Source organism: Eumetopias jubatus, unplaced genomic scaffold (assembly GCF_037043125.1).
Source record: "Eumetopias jubatus isolate StellerSeaLion01/CBP00866 unplaced genomic scaffold, mEumJub1_p1.0 scaffold_16, whole genome shotgun sequence".
NCBI lineage: Eukaryota > Metazoa > Chordata > Mammalia > Carnivora > Otariidae > Eumetopias > Eumetopias jubatus.
This window is the reverse complement of record NW_028274822.1, coordinates 28,017,536-28,041,981: the sequence shown is the minus strand read 5'-3', so window position 1 is coordinate 28,041,981 and position 24,446 is coordinate 28,017,536. Positions and strand designations below refer to the sequence as shown.

Sequence of the window (24,446 nt, the reverse complement as noted above, 5' to 3'; positions counted from 1 at the left end):
CCCTCCTCCTCCTCAGGTCACAACCACATCACAGACTCCCAGGGCTCTCCTGAACTCCGGGATCACCAGGGGGGCCTCCTGTCTATGCTGGCCCTTAAACCCCCAAGCATTAAATTCTCTTTGAAACTCAAGGCCTTGTGTGCAGTGTGGTGACTTGTTACAATATATAGATTCTACCCACTACCAGCTTTCTAATTTCACCTTTTTCTTAGCGTGATTTCTTTTTTTTTTTATGTTTCACAAAATTCTTAATTTTTTATTGGTTGTTTTGAGGATCAGTACAGACGTTTCAATTTGTACACAATTCTTAACATATGTACTGAAAATCTAAAAAAACCATGTAGTTGTGATTCTTTTCTAAAAGTTATTCCAGTGACCTTCCAGCTTAAAATCTGGAGGCAAATTTTCCTTAACAGTATATCCAGTACCAAGATCTTCAAATGCTGATACACTGTTACATTGTTAAGTCCTATTAATTCACAATTTAATATCATATATACTACATACTCAAATTCTCAATCTTGCACAGCACATTAACAGAGTTACTAGGAAAACCGGACTACAACGACCAAGATGTTAGAGTGCACAAGAACTCTGACCGGGAGAGCCAAGATCTAGGAGTGGTTTTCTTTAGGAAACAATTCTACCAAAAACAACATGGGAATAGAAGTGATTTAAAATATTCAAGGCATAGTAAATGCACGACCGACTCCAAATTGCCATTTAGTATGCTTGGTATTATAGGATATAAAAACTACCCCAGCTATGGAATGTTGAGCTGACACCCAAGACAATCAAAGCCTCCCACATTCAATATCCCACTATTTCCTGGTTGTACCAAAAAATAAACCACCAGCAAATGATTTCACCTCTTAAATAAAAGCATTTACACTTAAAAAATGGGATGAGGTGGGATTCCCTCCTTCTTAAAAATGTTTCTAGAGCTACTAAAAAACTTGCATTTACAAAATAGTTGATAAAAATATTCCTCTGGATTCTACAAGAAGGGCGACAGGGACCACTGATAAGACATGGTTTATGGTATTAATCAGACTTGGCTTCCTTCTCTCCTGCTTCATCGGAGGCTGGACTCTCCTCATTTTTAGTTTCTCCGTTTTCTGCAGGTAAGTCTTCTTTCGTTTCTTGGTTAGCCACTTCAGCCTCTTTTCCCTTTGCTCCCCTTTTCCCCTTTGTTTGCACTTTTTTGTCTGAAGATTTATCGTTTCCTGCCGCCTTTTTTGGCTTCCACTTTTGCAGGAGCAGGTTTAGCTAACAACCTCGCCGACCTCCTCTTGGGCTCCTCCTTCGACGCCCCCTCGGCGGAGCTGACCTTCCTCTTGGGCATCGTGGCGGCGGGGCGGGCGCGTACCGGGTGCCTGCGGGCCGCGGCGCGCTGAGACCCTTCGCGAAGCTGGGCTGCCTGGCCGCTACCGCTCCTCCCGCCGCCCGAGCTGCTGCGACCCGCCGCGGGGGCGGTGGGAGAACCCTCTGAGTGTGATTTCTGGATGAAAAGACCTGCCAACCAACTTGCCAAAAAATGAGACATGTCCATCACATGTAAGTGAAATTTGAATCTGGTTTATTTGCAGAATTTTACTTAAACCAATTCTCATTTCTCCCTGCTTCTCATCATTACATAAAAACTCATCCTTTGTACAACCATGTAAAATGCTGAACAATGAATAAGAAGTGAATATTGCACATTTAATGAACAAATAAGTTGTGGTAAGGCCACACTAGACATGTGGGAAGGAAAGGGTTAAATACACTTAGGAAGTACTTGTTGCCCCGTAAGTGATTTTAAGCCATTGCAAGAAAAATGAATTGTAACCTTCAGTGCTCAGACATATTACATCTGTACATTCAAAAATAAGTTATAATAAACAACATTCATTCCTTAAGTGATCTCATTACCCCAAAACAGGGTCAGTAGTTTTATTTTTTTCAAGTTATTGTCATCAGAAATCAGGAACCTATCCGGACTAGAGGAAGCATCAACTATAGCTTCTACAGGACACTTGGTGGCTCTATTAAGTGTGAGGATCACCACAGACCAGAACAAGGTCAGTATGAGCACCTGGCTGTAAGCCAAGAACTTTATCCAGCTCAACCCAGATTCAAACGGAAGATCAGTACGAGGATACTTAAAAATAAAAAAGGCAACATGTTGGTTTCCAACATTATACTCTCCATTTTGTTTAATAAGACAAAGTTAACTGAGCAGAAAAAAATTCAGCTACTACCTCAAAATAAGCCATAAAGTTGGTCCAAAATGAAGTTTTATTTTTTTTTTAAAGATTTTATTTATTTGACAGACACAGCGAGAGAGGGAACACAAGCAGGGGGAGTGGGAGATGCAGGCTCCTGCAGAGCAGGAGCCCCATGCGTGGGCTGGGATCATGACCTGAACCGAAGGCAGACGCTTAACGACTGAGCCACCCAGGCGCCCCGTGAAGAGCAGTTTTAAAAGATACGTGCGAAGCCTTATTATAAGCTCATCATGCCAACAGGTGAGACCAGTCTTTGGAAGGAAACGACGTTAAACCAAGGTCTGGGGTTTGAATCCACCACTAACTGAATGTGCCAACCACGGGGCACAGCTGCTGAGAGCCGATGCCGTCCACGGGTTCTGGGCAGTGGACGTGGCTGCTGGGTCCTCGCTGTGGTGACTGACCCCCAGGGCAGGGACCAGGCGGAGGGCACGGAAGGGAAGGAAGCACACTCTCCAGATACCTGCAGGTGAGTGCCGCGTCCAGTTTGTGCCCTTGGAGCCTCATCTGTCTCCCGAGTCCTGGCCCTGCTACTCGTGGACACGGCCCCTTTGGAGTCTCCATGGGCTAATGTGGGCACTTTTCCCAAAGAGCAGCCTTGTTAGACGTTGGGTGGAAGACGGCCAGCTGAAGGCACTGAGCATTTATTTAGCCTGAAGACTAAGAGGTGGACGGGTGGGGCCAGAGGTGTGAGGAGGTCTGGGAATGTTGGAAGATTTGTCCGAGGAGTAGGAAAGCAGCCCCGGCCTGGCCTGCTCCTGCCAAACCGTTCCCGATGTTATCAGGCCAGCTTTGGTGGAACATAAAGTAGAACTACAAAGAGACCTGGTCACTGGCCACCAGGGCTTGCCCACGAGGGGCAGGCCTACCGGCCTGGGGGCTGCCAGGGAGGGGCAAAGGAGAGGCAGGAGGGGGTCAGCAGGGGAGGCTGGAAGAGCAGAGCTGGGGATCCCTGATGAATGAGAAGTGGAACCAGATGAGCTTTAATGTCCCTGCTGACTTTAGTCACGATTCTACAGCATTTCCTTCCTGCTCCAGAAGAAATCATTAAGCCTAGTATTAAAAACCCAGTAGAAAACTGTGTATCACCTTCATTCAAAAGGAAGAAAGGGCATGAACACTCTACCTTGCACAACGTGGACACACTGACTTTAGTAACCGACCGGGAGGAACGGGGTTGGCACTTGGTTAAAGTGAGCTTAGGCTACTCTGGGGGTTTGCATTTTCTGGGTAGGCCTGCCCCCACCTCAGAACTGAGCGACTCCCGCAACCCCAGGAAGCAGATGTGACTGAGCCCCAGAGATCATGAGGTTCTCTGCGTGCCCAGGAGCTTCAGGAACATGCCGGGTGGGTCCCAGCTCCTCCATCAGGCTAGGCACACATGTCAGCACCACCTCCTGTCCTCAGCCTCTGCGCCTCCCAGCTTCCCGCCGTGTTCACTTGGCACAGGCACGGGAGCCTGGAGAGGGAGATGGAGGGTGCCTCTCGGACCGAGCTCCGTGTGCTGCAGAGTTGGGGGAGACGGGGTTGGGGGGGGGGGGCGCCGAAGCAGGGGAGGTGCTCATCGGGCAGGAAGCTGCCAGACATCCCTGTGGGAAGCAGGTGCCGCCCGTGGCAGGTGCAGAGCAGGTGTGGGCAGGTGTGGGCAGGTGTGGGCCAGCGGGCCTCCAGCACTGCTTGGAGCGGGCGGCCTGGGGCCGGCTGGATCCGGACAGCCGTGCACTGCACGGATAACGGTCTCCGAAACCGGCCCTGCGGGCTCCGGAGGCCGACTACTTTCAGCACCAAAGGCGCGTTACTCCTGAAAGCCAACGGGGAGGCCGGTCTATTCCGCCCCAGGAGGCTGCAGCAGCGTTGCCACCTTCTGAACCATCTCATTGTCTTTAAAGCGCTTTCTTGGCCCAGAGCCGCTCAGAGGAGGCTACGCGGTGAGCCAAGCTTCCACTGCTGCTAAGCCCGAGGAGCTAGAGAGGAAGCACTTTCACTGACCCTCTCTGATAATCAAGTTCCAGTATCAAATAAAATAGAGGACATCAGGCATAAAAGCCTGCATCGACTTTAACTGAAATACTTGACAAGATAGTGTGAGATCCCTAAAATTCATATTCTTGCCGGCTACAACCAAAGGTTGATTTTATTTTTTATGATTTTTTACAGACCAAACACATTATATTACAAACCTTCGAAAATTAATAATCATAATTTTCTTTAAAATGTACATACTGTCACTCAAAAAGTTTCACATTCTAGGATACCAATTACAGCTTCCTCAGAGAAAAGAGCACACAAAACCCCTCCTGTCATAAGATCTTTGTTGCCATATCAGCCACCGAACTGCTCACAGCTTCTAACACTTTCTTACACAGCACAGGGAAGCTGCCTGATGTTGAAAGTGGAGAGAAGCAAAACCCAGGCTAGCTTGTGACGTGCCCCTCTGAGATGGACACCTCGTGACCTACACAAACTTGGAGGGTGCACGGGGATGAGCTCTGTGAGGCAGAAGTGTTCTGTCCAACTAGAGAAGTTTGAAATGAAGAACAGCTCCTGCACACTTCCACATGTTGGGGGAAGTACTACATGGGATATCTGAAAAAGAGATTATCACTCCATCAACCTAGATCCCTACCCCCTGCTAAGAGCTCTCAGTTCAAATATTTTTAGGTAAATACCCTTGAGTTATAAGTAACCCATGAACAGAAGACATATTATGCAAGCTGAACAAACAAAACCAATTCTGAGCCAAGAGAATTAGGAAGACAAAAGTAAAACTGTTCATTCCGGGGCGGGGGGGAATGATGAGAGCAAGAAGCTGGCGACAGAACAAGGCCACACTACAGAAAGGCGTTGGTAATGAGTGAACTGTTACCAACAACAAAAGGCACAGGGCTACTGGGAAAAGCCAAGTTTGCATGGACAAGTGCTTCAGCAGGTGTGCTAACTTCATCTGACTTTACATGTGGAATGAAGAAACACACACGGACACAGCACCAAGTTCTCAGACTCTGTCTCTTTCTAGACAGCAAGGTCTTCCGATTTCAAGCCTGGTGTCTAACAAGAGTTGCAAACTCTGATGTCTACAGGGACGGAGGAAGTGACGTGAGTGAGGGAATGGGCCAGGGTGGGCTCTACAGGGATTATGTCTACAGTGACCACACTCTCCACCATGGGGGTCACACAAAACACGCCACCATTGTACCACCTCGGTTGACAGGGATGTCTCCTTCTCCACAAGGACAGCTGATGGAAACGGACTTGTCACCATCTCTGCTGTCCACTATAATCAGGATCAAGTGGCCCCATTTTAGACAATGACTCACTTTAATTCAGCATTCTTATCTCCATTCTGAGGGAAGTGATATTTTTAAGTTGGTGTATTTCCCCACCTGTGAGAAATGCAGAAATTTTCTAAGCTTTTTTTACCTTGAAAGAACACAAATGGGGTTCAAAAGTGAGGGTTCTACATGACTCCCAAAGTGGTTAGATCTGGCACAGCAGTCTTGAGATTTAAGTAAAATAGAGAAGACAGAAATGGAGACACAGAAGAGCCCCGTGCGGGGTCCTGTGAGGTGACTGGGGATCCAGCAGCTGAGAGTGGTTCTGTGCCCAAGTGGGGACTCATCAAGTTTCTGTCGGGCGAACATAAAAAATAAGCCCCAGGAAGTTTCAAGCACGCATGCACACACACACACACACGCACGCACGCGCGCGCAAAACAATTATCTAGTGCCTCCCGACTTGCATTGCAGTCAACAAACTCATTGGCCAAACTGAGCTCTGCAGTGAGACTGAGCGAAGTTACTTGTGCAACAGCAAAGGTAAATGTAAACATAAACAGCAACAGGGTTTCTTGAGATACTCAGTGTTACTATCGTATGTTGTCCAAATAATGCACTTCTGGATAGAGACAGTTAACAAGAAGAGCCAGGAAGCTTTTCCCATCTTGGAGGCAACGGCCAGGATGCTTTATAAATTGTGCAGCTTGTGATACCTGATCCTGGTATTCAACATACTGCTTACTTGATGTCAAGGATTCAAGAGCAGTCAGAGCCTAAAAGACACGAAGACAAGAGGGTTAACCATACAGACGCATATAATGTGATTCCCACAGGTGCACACACCTGCCTAATATTATCTGCTACAACTGTGAGCCTCCGGGAAGCTTACAGAACTACAAGTCCCAGAGGCAGGCACTCACTGATTCACCACAGCGGAAGGAAGCCAGCAACTCAAGTTCTCTGGAAGCCAGCAACTCAAGTTCTCTGGCTTCGGCTGCCTTCCACATCCAGCCCTCCCTCCTCCTGGCCTGTGCTGTTTCCCAGCCTTCCACACGGAGAGCCCCTGCTGCAAGCCCCTTAACCAGAAATCCCAGGTGCCAATGGCCTGTGTGATGTTTGATTTGCTGCTGGGTTTGTTCTCATGTTACAAAATCATGTCATATTAAGCTAACTGTATGAAATTCAAAAGAAACCAGTGTCTAAGTGCTGCTGAGGATAAATAAGGTAGTTCGATCAGTCAACAAACGAAGTACAGATCAAAATCCTCCAGCTTTGCCAGCCAGAAACAATGAAAGTGCTCCCATGCCTTTTTTTTTTTAAGATTTTATTTATTTATTTGACAGAGAGAGACAGTGAGAGAGGGAACACAAGCAGGAGCAGAGGCAGAGGGAGAAGCAGGCTTCCCGCAGAGCAGGGAGCCCGATGTGGGGCTCGATCCCAGGACCCTGGGATCATGACCTGAGCTGAAGGCAGACACTTAACAACTGAGCCGCCCAGGCATCCCATGCCCCTCTGTACATTTTTTTTTCCCTCTGTACGTTCTTTAATCCCATAATTTTAAAATTTCTTTCCTTCATAGTGGGAGAAGTGAAGAAGACTATTTGAAGAAAACAAAATCAGGATAACAGTTCTTAGTGGAGGGAGAGTCTTATTTTCCAGCTATACAAGTTCACCCACCCCCAGGATGGTGAATGTGCCCATAAAGTCCCCCACACCTTCCCCTCTCAGAGATGGGGACCACTGCACTAGTGAATATAGATTAAATGGCGGAATTTGCTTGGCTCAGTAAACAAGGACAGAGAAGATTTTGAGGATGGTAAACGAACTGGCAGCTTAGAAGTAAATGGCCAGGGGGGTTGAAAACAGAAATCTTGGAGTGGAAAATAAACTGAAGAGATTTGGGTACCAACCTAACTGCTGTGTGAAGAGAGTTCAACCTAAGAACAGGAAGCACTGGGGATGGGTGGGAGCCATGCCTGAAGGGAAGGCAGGCAGAGAGGCGAGGCTCAGGGGACCTCCTCTGACGCAGGAGAGCGGCAGACGTCTCGAAATATACCCGGAAATGGGTCGTGCTGGCTTCACAACCGGCCCTCGGGACAATCACGTGCCCACCCGTGGGGTTCAGACATGGCTCACCGATGACTTTGGGGACTCAGAGAGCAGTTGTCAGGTCAGTCCAGGACAAGTATCAGGTCTTACATAGACCAAGAAGCCTGTGAAGAACCTGCCGACTGGATCGCTGGACGCGTGCTCTCAATAGCCAGGAGGTCACCTGGCCCGGGGCTAGCTTGGACACCGCAAGGCTGCAGAGGAGGAAGAGCTGGGGGTGGAAGCGCCAAGAGGGCGAGGCGGAGCCAGCCGGCCGGCCGAGTGATCCTGGCCCAGCACGTGCAAGCTAATGCGCCCGCCCCTCTGCGCTCCCCTTCCTCACCACACACAGCCAGGACAGGAACCATCCCTGGCGTCCGGGGTGGCTAGGAGGGTCTATCCAGTGAGTGAAAACGTACAACAGGGCCTGCCACGTAGTGAGGACTCAAGAATGCTAGCCATCGTTTTATCTGAGCCACCTCTGTACGCACGCGCCCAGCCTGTTTCCAGTTGCAGGAATGGGACCGCTGCCACGTGGCCGTCCACGTTTTAGAACAAACTATCATTTCTCACAGCTGCCCCACTCTGTCCGGGTTTGGTTATTCTAACCGCAGCCAGCAGTGGTCAACCTCCAGACTCACAAAACAGGACCCGCTTCCTTGGTTCCCAGCTACAGCACAGCTAACCTCACGGTCTTCACTGTGGCCCCAGCTTCTGGGCCAGTGCCCAGCCCCCAGCAGGTGGCCGGTCAGCATGGCCACGTTCATCAGAACCAGATCTGATCCTGGACCGGCTTGCGTGCCCACGGCCTTGCTTCTTCTACGACGGCAGTGACAGTGCTCGAGGCAAGCGCCTACAAAGACGGTTTAAAATCCGAGGCAGGCAGGCGCAGTAACCATTTTCTGGTGCGCAGAGCATACTGATGAGCTACTCCTGAAAATCATGTCCTCCTGTGGTCGTCGTGGGTAAGGACCAGCGCTGCCCCGTCCCCGCCTCCTGGGCAGGCCAGCGGAAGGACTCCTACCCAGGAATTGTAAAGCTGTTGTTACTGACCTGCTGAGCTTTTGGGGTCAGATGTAATTCCGTGCCAGGCTTCAAACGGATCTGATCCTCGGAAGGAACCTGAACTGAAAGGAAGGCGGCCATGCCTCGAGCAACCACTCGGAACCTTAGGTGTCAAGGAGAGGTCAGAAGTAAATGACTATTAAAGTAAATATTTTAAAATAAATACCACATTTTCTCTTTAAAAACAAGATAAACACATTTCAGACCTAATGTTGTTCTTAGCGTTTGCAGGAAAAATCTTAAAAAAGATCAAGAAGGAGCATTAATCTTCCTTTCCATTATCACTGCTCCAACAATGTAAGCAACATTCAGACTCAAGAAGAGAAGTGTTGCAAGCATGTAGAATAATTGGAACTCTCAGACATTGCTGGTGTAAATGTGAGAGATGGTGCAGGAAAATAGGTTCTGGCAGTTACTCGATAACAGAGTAACCATATGACCCAGCAATTCCACTCCTGGTCATATACCCAAAGAACGGAAAACAAGTGTTCTAACAAAAATTTGTAAACTAATTTCATAACGGCACTATTCACAACACCCAAAAAGTGTAAACGACCCAAATGCCTATCAACTGATGAATGGATAAACAAAATGTGGGACATCATACAGTGGAATATGACTCAGCCATTAAAAGGAGTGGGGTATGGATTTATGATAAAACATGGGTGAGTCTTGAAACCTCATGCTATGTCACAGAAGCCAGACATGAGGCCACATACTACATGATTCCATTTATATGAAATGTCCAGAACAGACACAATAAAGTTGGAAAGTCAGTTAGTGTCTGCCAGAGACACAGCGGACAGGGATCTAGGGAGTAACTATGTCATGAGCATAGGATTTCCTGTTGGGGTGACAGAAGCATGTGGTGATGGCTGCAACACTGTGTATGTACTAAATGCTACTCAATTGTACATTTTAAAAGAGCTGCCATGATAAAGTTTGTTACATGTAGTCTACCACAATTTAAGTGAATCAAAATCATATACTCCTGCTAAATTCTATCACAAAGAGACACGGTGTGAACCCGTATGGACTGAGTGATTCCCAAAGTTGCAACAAGAGGATGGGCTATTCCACAAGAATGCTGACATGAGAATGGGAGGAGAACTCGTTTCAACACTGATAAGGGCTTGGAAAGAAAACCATTATGCAAATAAGTGAGATAAAATGGGAGGCTAGTGGCAAATTCTTTCATGCCTCGGAATTTTTTAGCAACAAAAACTTAAGACTTGTTTCTCATTACTTATCCTTCTTATCAGTTAACTTTAACTCATCTTGACTTACAGTTCTAGGAGACTGCCTCATGGGGCCTGGGCAGCCCTGACAAAGTATGCAACGAAGCAGCTAACGGGTATTTCAACCTAACCCTGCACACTGTCACTGGCTTTTCAAAACCGGACAGAAATCAGCAGTGTGATCAGGTTACAAAGTCAAAATACAACAAGAGGTACTACTAAGAAAACATTCTTTAAACGTGAAAACAAAGTTGTTTCAAAATGAGAAAAAATAAAAATGTTTTTGTAAAATATAAAGATGTAATCAGGTGATTTTTTCCCCCCTTAATCTATGGGGGAACCCTAGCCTAGCCCTTAAGTCAAAAAACCTACTAAAGTATTACAATCCCTAAGCAGGAGCAGATGATGAGGTCCACTTAGAAGGTGCTTCCTTACCTGTTAGACAGGGGTGACTTCCGGCCCAGCCCAATAGCCCCCAGAATCCCAGAGCTGAGCCTCTCCTCCGCCAGCAGGCTCAGCCGGCTCTGAAGCATGAGCAGAATTCGAACGACAGATTCTATCAAGACCGAGTCACTCTGCTCCGCTTGAATCAGGGACAGCTGCAGGACTTGATGCCACCACAAAAACAGCTTGGCCTCTTCCTGCGCGGAGCTGGGGGTGGGGGGGAAGGCCCAGGAGGAAAATAAAATTAGAAGTGGATTCTTTCCACTCCCATTTAACTGAAAGTCCACATTTGAATTTTAAGTATAGGGGACATTCAGTACTTTAAAAGCTTAGGCTAACAGATAATATTAATATAGTGAGTGTGATATGGCACCCACAGGGCCAACTAACCTTGGATACACCTGTTCCAACCACTTGCTTAATATGAGCAGCACTTTCATTTCATTCCTTAGAGTCTGTTCGCTATTTAAACACTGAAGCAAGTAGACATAAAGAGTCAGGTAACTGCCGAGGGACAGGCACTCCTGCAGAAATTCTTCTATGGTGAGCTCAGGAACTTGAAGGGACACCAGAATGGGGCCCCATCCTAAATTCTGATTAAGGGAACCTAAGAAAAGAACACCAAGAAAAGACAGCAAGATAAAAACAGGAATCAAATTATTTAACTGCTGTCATGAATCTTTTCACTTTAGGCTTCATGTCATGCCCATGGGAGCCCCGGAGGCCACCCAAGGGAAGTGGTTCAGACTGGAAAGCCCGCACGCTAAGTGCCTATGCCCCCGCTAGCCACTGTGGAGGGGCAAAAGTCAGAACTGAGCACTATGTTCTCAGAGTCACCCTTCTCATCATTTTATGGTCGTTAAAATCGCAGGCAGACATGCCTGTCCAGTCATCCAAGGGTCTTAATTTCATCTAATACCTTTTAAGTATGTTATGAAAATGTACGCTTTTCCGAGGAAAATTATTATTCTATCCAACTGAAGTATTTCCCCTTTTCAAAGCTTAGTTGGATTCATCCCTCGATGGGAATCAATTGGAAAAAAAATTGTTTTTGATTTTAGTAGCATGAATGAATTTGAAGCAGGAGTGTTATCCTTATGGTTCTCAAGTCTTTGGGGGGAATGACGGTGGGGAGATGGTGACCTGCACAGCACCTTCCATGGGGGGGACATGGGTACAGGTCATGGTGTGCAAGAAAGGGCAGGGGCATGTTATGGGCACCTTCCAGCATTCTTGCTCTAATACCCTTCTTTCTCTCCTACTGTGTGTGTGCACAATGTATATCTGGGTATCAGAGCTGAGTAGTGCTAATCCAAGCCATTCTTCTTAACCAGACCATGTTGTTTCCAGAATCAGAGTTTAGAGGGAGGTTAGGGACTAAGAAAGATTTATAAAAGGTAGGGGTGGGGTGGTGATTGACCTCTTTGTAATAGTTCAAAAGATGTGACAAAAAGCAATAAAAAAACTTACATGAAAACTCATTTTAACAAGTGACAAAAATAGAGAAAAATAACACAGTGGGTCTTATTATAAAGATTCTGGTTTACAGCATTTGTTTTGAAGAGCATAGCTAGGCCTGTGACTTACACGATGTGCCTCCCATAAAAGGGCCTGGTCTAACATCCAAAACCACTGTAAAGTGAATTAGAGGTTCCCTCCACGGAAACATGGTTGTGCTGACAGACGTGAACCATAGGTTCTCACGCTAACTGCAGATCTTTGCAAACTAAACAAAATACATACTGAAGTATCAGCTACATTAACAAGGAAATCTGCGTGGCGCAATCACCCGTTGGGGAGGGTCTGGAAAGATACCTCCTTCTGACAAAGCTTCGCTCTCCCCTGGAAAGGACCAACCTAAAGAGAGCTTCGCACCTTCTTTGAAGTAAGCAGTGATGCAGGCTTCCGTGGTCTCGGCCATGTGGCGGACAGAAGCCAGGCTCTGACAGGCTGCTGTTAAGAGGGGCAGGACCACCAGCCCGTGCACTTTCTGTCCAATCCAGGTCCGGACACTGCCCCGGAGGAACTCTGCCGTTGGAATAGTCGCATTGTTCATCATCATTAGGACTTCCATAAAGAGGCTGCTGAGGGCCATGTGGCGGGTTTGGCTGTCCATGTCTGCGGGGGAACACAGACACACTCCGTGAGAGGCTGCCGGAATGGGGACGTGAATGTGAGCAACTTCGGCTGCACTCTGGGCACATTTTACAATTTACAAATACTCTGGATGGTGCTCAGCTGGTAAGGATAGGATGCAGCACAGCAGTACTTTGTAAGGGCACTGTAGGAACCACTGAGAGACCCCTGGTTACAGCAGGTGGCCGAGCAATACTTTAATAAAGAGACATATCAAATTAGCGTGAAAAACTAAATTATTTATCAGAACATGCTTACTCAGACTTTAGCTTCCAAACTTTGCTCATTTGGAAAACCAAATATGCAGATCTCAGAAGTCACCTGGTAAATGGACTAGAAAAATATCTCCACTCTCACCACCACCAAAGCTATCAATATTCTGGAGTGATTTACAAGGAATAGAGGTTATTACTTAAAATAAAATATAAAAGGAAAAGAAACACCTTTTAAACCTTCTTAAAAGAGCTCCTAACTTAAGCTCTTATTTCCTTGGTTTTTTTTTTTTTTTAAAGATTTTATTTATTTATTTGAGAGAGAGAGAATGAGAGTTAGAAAGCACGAGAGGGAAGAGGGTCAGAGGGCGAAGCAGACTCCCTGCCGAGCAGGAAGCCCGATGTGGGACTCGATCCCGGGACTCCAGGATCATGACCTGAGCCGAAGGCAGTCGCTTAAGCAACTGAGCCACCCAGGTGCCCTCCTTGTTTTTTAAATGGAAAAAGAAAAGTGGACAGACTGATAATTGAAATGGGTCTTTCAAAAAAACTGAGAGGTGAAAAGAGCACAGGGTATAAGAAAAAGCAAACTGTACAAGACACCTGCAAATGAGCAGGTTACGGAGGTAGATTCCTTCCTCACATCCCGAAACAGAAAACCTTTTTCACCAGGAGTTTGTGGAGAAAACTATTCAACAGGCTATAGTTTTTGCCAACTACTTCTAGCTCTCCTTAAGCTAGGTAAAATTTTTTAATGGAATAGAAGTGGCGCTTTGTCACCACAAGCCTTCCGTATTCACGTCAGCGAGAGCAGGGGAGTCTGGGTCTTACTTGCCACACCTATCAAATCAAACTCGCCCACCTGCAAGTGTTAAATAAACTCTAACAATGTTACTATAAGACCTACTTATTATGATCAAAGCAAGGACTTCAGAAACCAAAGTTCTAGATGTAAGTTCAACAATATCTATGTGTGAGTACATATTTCGTCATGTATCCTATGGGTATGGGCATTCTTCTCTAAGGCCTTATCTCTGAATTTCAGCTCAAAAGCAACTGTAATTTTAGTGTGCCTTTTAATGATGACTCATAGGAACAAAAAACATACAGAAAGCCTCTTAATAGATCCCACCTTCTACTCTCCTCGCCCTATGCATCATCAACACAGCCAACAAATGTTTTCTTAAAAACTAGATCTGATCCCGTCACTCTTCTGAGGAAGATCTTTCTAGAACACCCTCCCCTCCTGTGCTTGGCCAGCTATTACCTGACATTCATGGCCTAAACACATTTGATCAACTCTAAAACCCTTTCTCCGGTATCTCCTGCTGATTCTTCTTTTTTTCTTTTAACATTGACTGGGTGTAACTGGCTAGAGGGGCTGATGCTAAAAGGTCAGGTGCACTATCTCATTTCATGCTTACAATACCCATATGAAACAGGTATGACTATTATCCCCATTTTGCAGATGAAGTTATACAACTTGTACAAGATCACACAGCAGGTGGAACACCCAGGCAGTCTGGTCCCAGAATCTGCTTTTTACCTACCATATTATATACCCTGTGCGGTAAATCTGTATTGCAGGTATGTACAAGAAATTTCAACTGATTTTTTGTTCACCAATTCTAACCAACTCACACAGTGACACCAGCTTTCAATTGCTATGCTTCCCTAAATACAACAGCTGCCTATTTTCAAACAATATTTAAGTAAGCATTAAAACGTTTGTGAGATTCATCCATGTCGTGGCAGATTTTCACTGTTGCATTCTATTATATGAATATACTACAATTCATCCTTTCTACTGAACACACGGGTTGTTTCCGGTTTTGGATCCCCTCAGATGCATAGCTATGGACACTGTTCACATTTCCCAGGGCACAGGTGCATTTCTTTTGGAATATTCCAAGGAGCGGAATTCTGAGTCGTAGGATATGCAAACTAGTAGATGACGGACGCCAAACTTTTAAAACTGGTTGTACCAATTTCCTCTGTGATCAGCAGTATATGAGTTACATTGATCCACATACTTGCCAACTTTGTATCGAAACCTTCTTAACTGTACTCATTATGGTGGATATGTCATCATCTGTCCCTAAGGTTTTAATTTGCATTTCCCTGATTAACATGGCTAGCACCTTTCTGGTCATTTAGATACTCTCTTTTGTAGAATGTCAGTTCAAGGGTCTTGTTCATTTTTCTACTGGGTTGTCTTTTTCTCCCTTCCTTTATCCAGTGTGATAATTTTAGTCACTCATATTTAATGTTAATTACTGATGTAACTGGGTCTAAATCTACGATCTTACAATGTACTTTCCATTTATTCCCCAAATTCTACATCCCTTTTTCTCTCTTTTACTTATTTCTTTTTCTATTTTCTCTCTTTTGGTCTGGAAGCTAAACACCATTCCAACATTCTTACAGTGGTTGCCTTACCAATTACACGTGCACTCTTGACTTTTCAAAAGTCTGATGTTAACTGGCTCCAAGGCAGTGCCAGGGCCCTGTAACATTCTAACTCCTACCAGCTCTCCCTGCTGGTGCCTTATCCCCGGGAGGCATTATTATTATTATTGTTTTAGACAGTCACGTTTCATGTAGATTCACCTACACATTTATCTGCCACTTTCATTGTTCTTCACACTCACTCTCTTCCTACTTACCTTCTCCGGATTATTATCTCTTTCCTTCCAGTCTTTGATCATATTTTGCTATTCTTTTTATAATCTCTTAAGCTGGATTATCTGATTAGCCTTCATCTTTTTAAAATTTTAATATAAGCACTGAAGGCCAAGAAACTAAGTCCCACTTTAGCTGCACTCCACAAGTTTGGATGCATTCTGTTCTTTTATCCAGCTCCAAATCTTCTAAATTTCTATTATGACTGCTTCTTTGGTCATTAACCAGTTAGTTAAAAGTTTGCTTCTTAATTTCCAGGGTATAGTTATATTTTGTTACTGATTCCTAAGTTGACTGCACCGTGGTTACAACGTGTGTGGTCCGTTGCACACCAGTCCTTTGGAATTGCTGGAGACTGGCTTTAAGCTAAACAAGGGTGAGGTTCCTTAGCCACTGTGTAGGAGACTCATCCCCTGTGAGTTCTGCACGTACAGGGCACATCTTATCCACATGCGCACTATACCCAGCGGGGCTCTTCAGACTTCCTAAAGCCTTACTGATTCTCCTTCGACTTCATCAATTACGGTGAGATGTGTGGCAAAATCTCTTACTGTGAATGAATTTGACTTTTCTCTTCCTAATTTTGTCAGTTTTCACTTCAGGTATTTGCAGTTGCTACTGTATTATTAGGTACAAATACGTTTATCATTAATATATCCTCCTGGTGGATTAAACCTTTTATCAATTTCCAATGACTCTTTATCTCTACTAATGCTCTTATTTATTTTTGTCATGCAACTTCAAAGCAGGGAAACACCCTAGAGATCATCTGCCTCTGTAATGCTTTCTGCTTCACAGTCCTATCTGTACAATATTAATCTACTATGCCAGCTTTCTATTTTAATAATTGCCTGATATAATTGCCTTATAGAAAGCTTTCTATATCCTATGCTCTATATGTACTTTTTAGAAACAGCTTAAGGCTGGATGTTGTTCATTATTAATTCAGTCTGACAAACCTTTGTCTTTTGAGTATCTGTCCATTTACATTTACTGATGTATTTAAATTTTACCATCTTATTTTGATTATTTTTCTCACCTTCTTCAAGCTTCTTTTCTTGCCTTCTTTGGACTGAATGCACTTTGGCCATTCCTTTTTATCTCCCTCCACTAACTTGGAAATTATACATTTTATTTCTATTCTTTTAGTGAATTTCTTAGCAATTTCAACATTCACATTTTACCAAGATGTAAATTTAATCAATTTATTGACCCTCTCAAACCATACTAAAACTTTAGATGCTTTTAACTCAACCTCCTTCCTAACTTATATGTACTTGTGGTCATATAGTTTAATTTTTGCTTTTGCTTTTTAAACCCCTAAATGCATGGTTACATAGTTTTCCATATGTGCCTAACATTTTACTACTTTCTCTGCTTACTTTTCCTGCTTACAATCCAAGCCTTTTTACTTGTGATCACTCTACTTCTACCTAAAGAACACGCTTTAGGATTTCCTTCAGTGATATCATGGGGACAAACAATCTCAGTTTTCAATGAAAGTATCTTTATATCACCCTCATCCTTGCAAGATGGTTTCTCTTAGTTTACATCTCCAGGTCACAAGTGACTTCCGCACAGCACACTGAAGCTGTTCCACTGTCTTAACTTCCTTTGTTGCTACTGAGAAGTCAGCAGTCAGTGTAAATGTTGTTCCTTTGTAGGTGTCCATCCGTCCGTCCCTCCTTCCTGGATGTGGAAGTTCTTTCCTTTGTCCCTGGTGCTCGTGCAGCGTCACCACAGTGTGACAGTGTGTAGAGATGGGCATTTCTCTGTCCTGCTTAGGATTTGCTGCGTTCACTGAATCTAAGGAGTGTTATGCTCATCAGCCCTGGAAAATTCTCAGCCCTGCTGTCTCTCCAGCTATTCCTGCCTCCCCCAGGTCTGTCTGTCCTCTCGGGAATTCTGACTGGATGACTGCATGTATGTTCCATCTTCCCGACCTGTCCCCCAGGCCCTCTAACCTTGCTTCCATGTTCTTTCTCTGTCTGTTCTACATTCCGGACACTGTGTTCATATGTATTCTCCAGTTTACTAATTTTCTCTTCAAATGAGTTGAACCTGCTGTTAAACTTACCCATTCAGTTTTTTTTTTTTTTTTAAGATTTTATTTATTTCACAGAGAGACACAGCAAGAGAGGGAACACAAGCAGGGGGAGTGGGAGAGGGAGAAGCAGGCTTCCCCCAGAGCAGGGAGCCCGATATGGGGCTCCTTACCCATTAAGTTTTTATTAGTGTTATATTTTACATTTCTAGAATATCGGATTCTCTCTCAAAGCTGTATATTTCTATAATTTCTTGCTCCTATGGACACTTTCAAATCTCTCTTATTTTATCAAATAGATAAAAATACTTTTTGTTTACTGTGCTAATTATTTCAATATCTTAAGTCGTTCTCTGCTGACTTGCTTGTGGTGCCTTGTTTCCTTGTGTGTTTTATGACTTTTTCTTTTTTTACTATGAGTTCATATTCCTTGGAACTCTGAGGCCAGAGCTGGAAGATGGATTTCTCCAATGCGGCTCTGTGGGTGCTTTCCCCCAGGCATCTAATGGCATTGCCAACCCAGAACAACTTGTACTCAGTTCCCAGGCTGAGGGATTTTTCTCTGGACAGTCTAGATAGTAGGAATTTGTGCCTCAGACCCACATGAGGGTCAGCTTATGCCTACTAATTTTCAAAAGAGACAGCTCTCTTTCCCCACCACACAGATATCTGACCCAACACCCAGGTCAAACGGATTATTGTCTTTGCTCTCCTCTCCCAGGGGCAGGTTTATCTCTGGTTCATCCTTACACTGAGGATGCCATCCTGTGGGTGATGCATACGAGCTCCTTTCAGGCCCCCATCTCCAGCAGGCCCTGGGCTTTAGTGCTCCCCTACCCCATCCCAGTCTAAGACGGTCCCGTAAAAGCCTTCAAAGGGGAAGCCAGCTTCAGCACTCCATCTACGTTTACGGGTTCCTCCTTTCACTTAGCTTCTGACTTCTAGGATTTTCCATCTCACACTAGCATCTGACAGTGTCAACCCTTCCTCAAGTTCTTAGCATTTGTCCCTCCCCTGGTGCTGACCTGACAGTGTCCCTGGGAGCCCATCCTTTCTCCGAGCACCACTTCCCTGGGAACAAGCCTGAAAGTGTCCTGCCCAGGCCCCTGATCTCACAAGAACAGGAATTCACCCACTGAATGGAGACATGACTGCCCGTGGGCCACTCACCAGGTGGGTTAAAGACGATGATATCATCCAAGAGCTTAGACATCTCCTTTTCTAGGACTGCTAAGGTGATTTTTCCATTTTGTTCCAGGGAACTGAGGAACTGAACCATCTGATGAGTGAAGGCTCGGCACTTTGGAACTGCATCCTGACAAACAATAAAAGGAGCATTCATTTGAATCCATGCGAGCAGTGTAAACTGAGTATTCCCTGGGGGCATGTCACTGCTCTGAATGCTTCGGGAGGGAGAGGCGAGGACAGAGCAGGAGGCCACATGAAGACAGGTGTGTCTAAGGGCCCTGTGTCTAGGGATATGCAAATCTGTGGTAACACTTACACCAGAACCCATGTTCTCCCCAATTCCAGAACACTCTTCCTTTTTCACTACATCAATAGCAACATTAACTACACATTGATTACTTGCCAGAAACTTTTCCAAAAACTTTTATGTTCACTACCTAATTTAATTCTCACAACACTTTGAGGCAAAGTATTATTTCCAACTCAGACGAGAAAACCAACGTCAGAATGGCCATGAGCTGGGGACCAGAGTTTGTCAGACCTCAAATTCATGCTCATACTTTCGCTGCCATTCTGCTGCCAGTGACATCCAGATCTCTTAAACCAAAGGCTGCCGCCCTCAATCCTTTCACCCTCTTGTTAGCGTGTGGTACTGCTAGTAAGTGAAGGTTCAGCAAAAGAGATAATTAAAACTAAAAGATCTGAGAGGCCAAAATAGGAGTACACGATGGTACACAATCCTCTAACTCTTTCACCTGAGCCATCACAGGGTTTGAGACCATCCTCAGCAGCACCCCCACTAGCACAATCCTGAAGAACACTCTGCCTTTTAAAGCACCCACTCAACTTACAAGATGTTTCTGGCTGTCAGTAGGAATGGAAAGGCCCGCAGATACTCTTAGGAGCTTCATGATTAATTCTGCAGAAGATTCCTTTGCCAGGATGATGGCTGGCTGGTAATGGCTGCTGAAATAACTGAGCACGCTCTGGTAGGACACGGTATCCACGAGATGCCACGAGAGCGAGCTTGTTTGTCCAAGGAGGTTCAGGAGAGGTGAATCCTAAATAAAACACATATTCCTTTAGTTTCAGAGTTCTGTTTCCCAGAAATATGTATCTCTGGTCTATGGAGTGATCACTAGGATGGCCTATGATAAGCACTGAACAGTTAAGATGTCAAGTAAGTATCTCCTGAAGCTAGAAGTACTAGTGAAAGTAATAACCAAGGCCTTGGCAAAAACACATTAACTTTAAAATCTGTAAGTATTCAGAACCCAATTTTCAAAGGAACTCTCGGATCTGGTGGCAGAACTAGCAATTAATGAGATGTAAAATAAAATTGACTTGCATTCTCTAACTCTGTGTGCTTCCCTTCATAACCCAGAATTAGATTATGAATGATCCCAGAAAACCGGGCACCTAGTTGAAGGCACATCCCATATGCCAAGCAGATACTCACACTGACAGAGGTGTTAGGGAAACAAGTGAAAAGCTACAACCTCGTATGGAGTGGGGCCCTAGGAAGCCTTGCCAAGTCTTCATCACAGGCTCTCCAAACTTACTGCTTGGTCTACCAGCTGATCTTCCTTTGCCAATAAAATCATCATAAAAAGGAGGCAGACAATCATGCTCCGGGTCTCTGGGTGGGGAGTGGGGCTCCAGGCATCAGAGAGCACACTGACCCAGTTGACTTCGCACAGGACAGACCCCAAAAATAAGAAGCAGCTCTTAGGGCTTCCTCGTTCCACCTTAAAGGGAAATGAATCAAAATCAATGTTTTCCTTTAAACTGTCTGTGTTCTTAAAAATGTGTATAAATCAATGCTTACCAAATTGAATTTTAAAAAATAACTTTTTCCCCAGATTATAAAAACCATGTCCGAATCCTTCCCCACAAAGATTTAGACTTAACATTTGTAATATTTTTTCTTCCAACCTCAGTGAATGCATACATTTTTCAGCTTGTTTAGAGTTCATTATTTATTCCACTAATTCTTTTTTTAAAGATTTATTTATTTGAGAGAGCGAGAATGAGAGAGAGAGAGAGAGAGAGAGAGAGAGAGAGAGTACATGAGGGGGGGAGGGTTAGAGGGAGAAGCAGGCTCCTCGCTGAGCAGGGAGCCCGATGCGGGACTCGATCCTGGGACTCCAGGATCATGACGTGAGCCGAAGGCAGTCGCTTAACCAACTGAGCCACCCAGGCACTCCTCCACTAATTCTTAACAGGAGAGGAATGACCTTCCCTAGCTCTAACCAGGGTGGTAAATCCCTGCCACAGTCACCAATGCTCTGTCACAATCCTCAGATGTGCTAAGATAGAACAAAGGTTGAGCTCTATTTGTCAGTAGTTCCTAAAGCTGATTGTGCATCAGAACCACCTGGAGGACTCACTAAAACAGAGACTGTGGGACCCTACCCCCAGAATTTTATATTTCCTACATCTAGGGTGAGAGCAGGAATTTGGATTTCTAACAAGCTCCCAGGTGGTGCAGACGCTGCTGGTCCAAGGACCATACTTTGAGACCCATTCTATTATTGTATATAATTTTTATACTGCCTTTTTGGTATAATGTTATGTTATAAAAATGTCTCCACATCATTAGACTTTGTGATTTTTGATGACTGCATAATGTTTAATTAAATCCTATTTAAAAGATATTTAAAATATATTAGGGATTGGTGGGGGGGTGGTAAATGTATTTTACAGTATATAATCAATGTCAGAGTTAACTCTTATTAGCCCATTTCAAGTCTGTTTAAAATAAAACATGGCTAGCTATAAATTTTTCCATTTAAAATGAAGATTAAAAAGCCATTTATAGGGGCGCCTGGGTGGCTCAGTTGGTTAAGCGACTGCCTTCGGCTCAGGTCATGATCCTGGAGTCCCGGGATCGAGTCCCACATCGGGCTCCCTGCTCGGCAGGGAGTCTGCTTCTCCCTCTGACCCTCCCCCCTCTCATGTGCTCTCTCTCTCTCTCTCAAATAAATAAATAAAATCTTAAAAAAAAAAAGCCATTTATAAAATCAGTCAATGGAATCTGGTGATGATTCATGCCCTCCTGTGACTACCATCATTATATCATTATTAACTGCTTCTTCTTTTCCCTTTTAGAAAATGATTCCTCATCCTCCTTTATCACCTGTTCTCTATCCTCACTCCAAACCCCTCAAAACACATCCCTTTCTTACTCCAGAAAGACACACAGGACTGAAAGGGTTCCTGCTTCCGGCCAGGTCAGCATCATCTCTCACTAGACTAAAATACCTAGAGGCACCAAGTCTACAGTGACCCTTCGGGACTGGGCTCACATTTCATCTGTCACACAGCTGAGGCCACCCGCTTCAAGCCACCCTACAGCTCTTTAAGCAAACATTCTCTTCCACGTTCATAGTGGTGATAAATATCTACTCGGGACCTATCTCATATACTAAACTGGCTATAAAATCATTCCTAAGCTTTTATTTCGGAGACAGCCGTCCTCAGCCTTCCCTGGAGCTCGGCTGTGGAGGAGCAGCTGACAAGCACAGCCCTGGGTGCTCTCCACTGTCAGCGCTAACAGACCGCAGTACGTTTCCCGGACTGTCAGAGACCACTATGGACCCGCAGGAATTAAAGCACTTATGGTGTCTCAGTCATCAACGTGACGTCAAGTGAGGAGTAAACACAAAAGAACTGGTGACTCTGAATAAATAAACTGAAATGACTATAAAAAGCTAAGCGAAGATGATAAGGGGCTTTTAAAAATGGAAACCTAAGGGGTGCCTGGGTGGCTCAGTCGTTAAGCATCTGCCTTCGGCTCAGGTCATGATCCCGGGATCCTGGGATCGAGCCCCACATTGGGCTCCCTGCTCGGCGGGGAGCCTGCTTCTTCCTCTCCCACTCCCCTGCTTATGTTCCCTCTCTCGCTGTGTCTCTCTCTCAATCTGTCAAATAAATAAATAAATAAATAATCTTTAAAAATGGAAACCTAAGAACAACAAAACAACAAAATTGCCGGGCGCTATGTAAATGACACTACTGGGGCTATTTTTGTAACTATTGCTTCTACTGCTAAGACTCACATACATATTAGCAATTTTTCCAAGTCATTTCGGGTCTTTATACGATTATGATGCGTCACTGGTTGTTACGATGCACTTCTGTCTCCTACAGCATTATTCCCTTATGTAACTGCTTAAAGAAACTAATGGCTTGAGTACCAATTACATTTTGCTTTAATAGAACATTTAACAACATGGAAGCCTGATGATACTGTCCTAGAAAAAGATGCAAACCCAGAGACACCAAGACCGAGCATGACAAAGTCATTAAACCATGTACTCCTACAACAATATTACGAAAGTCCAGGGGTGACAGCCATGCTATAGTCAACATCTTTCCCAGGGTTTAAAAATGGTCCTACAAATGTCTTCCAGTTGCCTACTCCCACAGTAAAATGAATTCCACGGAACGCTGCTTCCCACCAGCACCATTTGGGCAACACAGAATGCGAGCACGGTCCACTCTAGCACCCACTGCAGCCGTGCCTGAGAACCGCAGTGAGCCCGAGGAGCCAGGCTGCGACACGGAGCGCGAGGGCTCACTTTGAAGAAGGCCTCCATGAGCATCTGGTCAGGATGCAGGTCCCTCCACGGGAGTCTCCGGTAGGCACTATGGAAGGCGTACAGAATGAACTCTGGCATTCTGGGGGCTGTACACACTTCACAATAATGCATCAGGTGTAACCGAAGGGCTCCTTCATCACTTGGCAACAGCTTATCTAAAATTCAAGCAGAAAACACAGCTAAAGACCTTCTGGGTTATCTTTAAAAACAAACACGGGGCGCCTGGGTGGCTCAGTTGTTAAGCGTCTGCCTTTGGCTCAGGTCATGATCCCGGGGTCCTGGGATCGAGCCCCGCATCGGGCTCCCTGCTCCGCGGGGAGTCTGCTTCTCCCTCTCCCACTCCCCCGCTTGTGTTCCCTTTCTCACTGTGTCTCTTTCTGTCAAATAAATAAATAAAATCTTCAAAAAACACACACAAAAAAATTTGAACTAAAAGTCTAAAACCCAAGGTTCTCAATAATTACCAAATTTCAAAAATTTTCATGTGCCAGGAAAAAAAAAAAAACCGATGGCAAATTAATAGCAAAGACCGGTACTATAATTACTTACTTGGGGAACCAGAATGAGAAGCTGGTAGGTGGGAGATAGCAGGGGCGATCAGTTTTTCTTTAAAACTTCTAGCTAAATGGCTTTTTAACTCAAATACACTTGCACAACCCCACCCACTTCTAGGCATCCCTCCAGTCTGCTGCCCTCAGCAAATACTGAGTCACCAGCATGGAGCACTCATTCATTTGGCACCTTGGAGGAATCCAATATCGCTCAAAAGGAAATGTTGCACATGACTAAAACATAACCCTTGGTGCAGTACAACTAGACGATTAACTGTCACTCGGCTAAGTTATTCTAAAACGACATGGATCACTCAGTATTAAAGTCACAAGTATCAATTACCTCAGTGCCCGCCAAGAGTGAATGCCAGTATAAGGGGCATTTAGTCTAAAACAAAACTTTTCAGATGTTCTGGTTCTACGCAAAGGAATGAATGTAGTCAAAGAAGAGAGAGCCAGCCACCCACAACAAGACCAGAAACCTGATGGTGGTTCTTAGTGGTGGCTTTTGAAAAATGACCAATGAGCATCAACCCATGGTACCAATCGATTTATCATTTCCAACATACCTATGCCCTTGATTCACAGTCCTTACTTTATTCTACAGCATGAAACATCAACATGTTTTTAACCTTTTAAGACAAGATAA

At 44.8% G+C, this 24,446-nt stretch overlaps 1 protein-coding gene and 1 pseudogene across 4 annotated transcripts in view; both read right to left on the bottom strand.

Annotated features, from left to right (window-relative positions):
• Positions 1-327: 327 nt before the first annotated feature.
• LOC114204935 (non-histone chromosomal protein HMG-14 pseudogene) lies at positions 328-1,552 on the bottom strand (annotated as a pseudogene).
• Positions 1,553-1,558: 6 nt separating this feature from the next.
• EPG5 (ectopic P-granules 5 autophagy tethering factor) overlaps positions 1,559-24,446 on the bottom strand; it is a 105,663-nt gene continuing 82,775 nt past the window's right edge. For all 4 annotated transcript variants that reach the window (XM_028098124.2, XM_028098125.2, XM_028098127.2 and 1 more), the window contains 9 exons: positions 23,226-23,401; positions 20,205-20,390; positions 19,494-19,703; positions 18,625-18,769; positions 12,256-12,498; positions 10,771-10,987; positions 10,372-10,587; positions 8,687-8,801; positions 1,559-6,318 (listed from right to left, as the gene is read on the bottom strand). In XM_028098124.2, the coding sequence (XP_027953925.1) occupies positions 6,136-6,318; positions 8,687-8,801; positions 10,372-10,587; positions 10,771-10,987; positions 12,256-12,498; positions 18,625-18,769; positions 19,494-19,703; positions 20,205-20,390; positions 23,226-23,401 (1,691 nt within the window). In that variant the 3' untranslated portion in view covers positions 1,559-6,135. The remainder of the gene's footprint in view (positions 6,319-8,686; positions 8,802-10,371; positions 10,588-10,770; positions 10,988-12,255; positions 12,499-18,624; positions 18,770-19,493; positions 19,704-20,204; positions 20,391-23,225; positions 23,402-24,446) is intronic.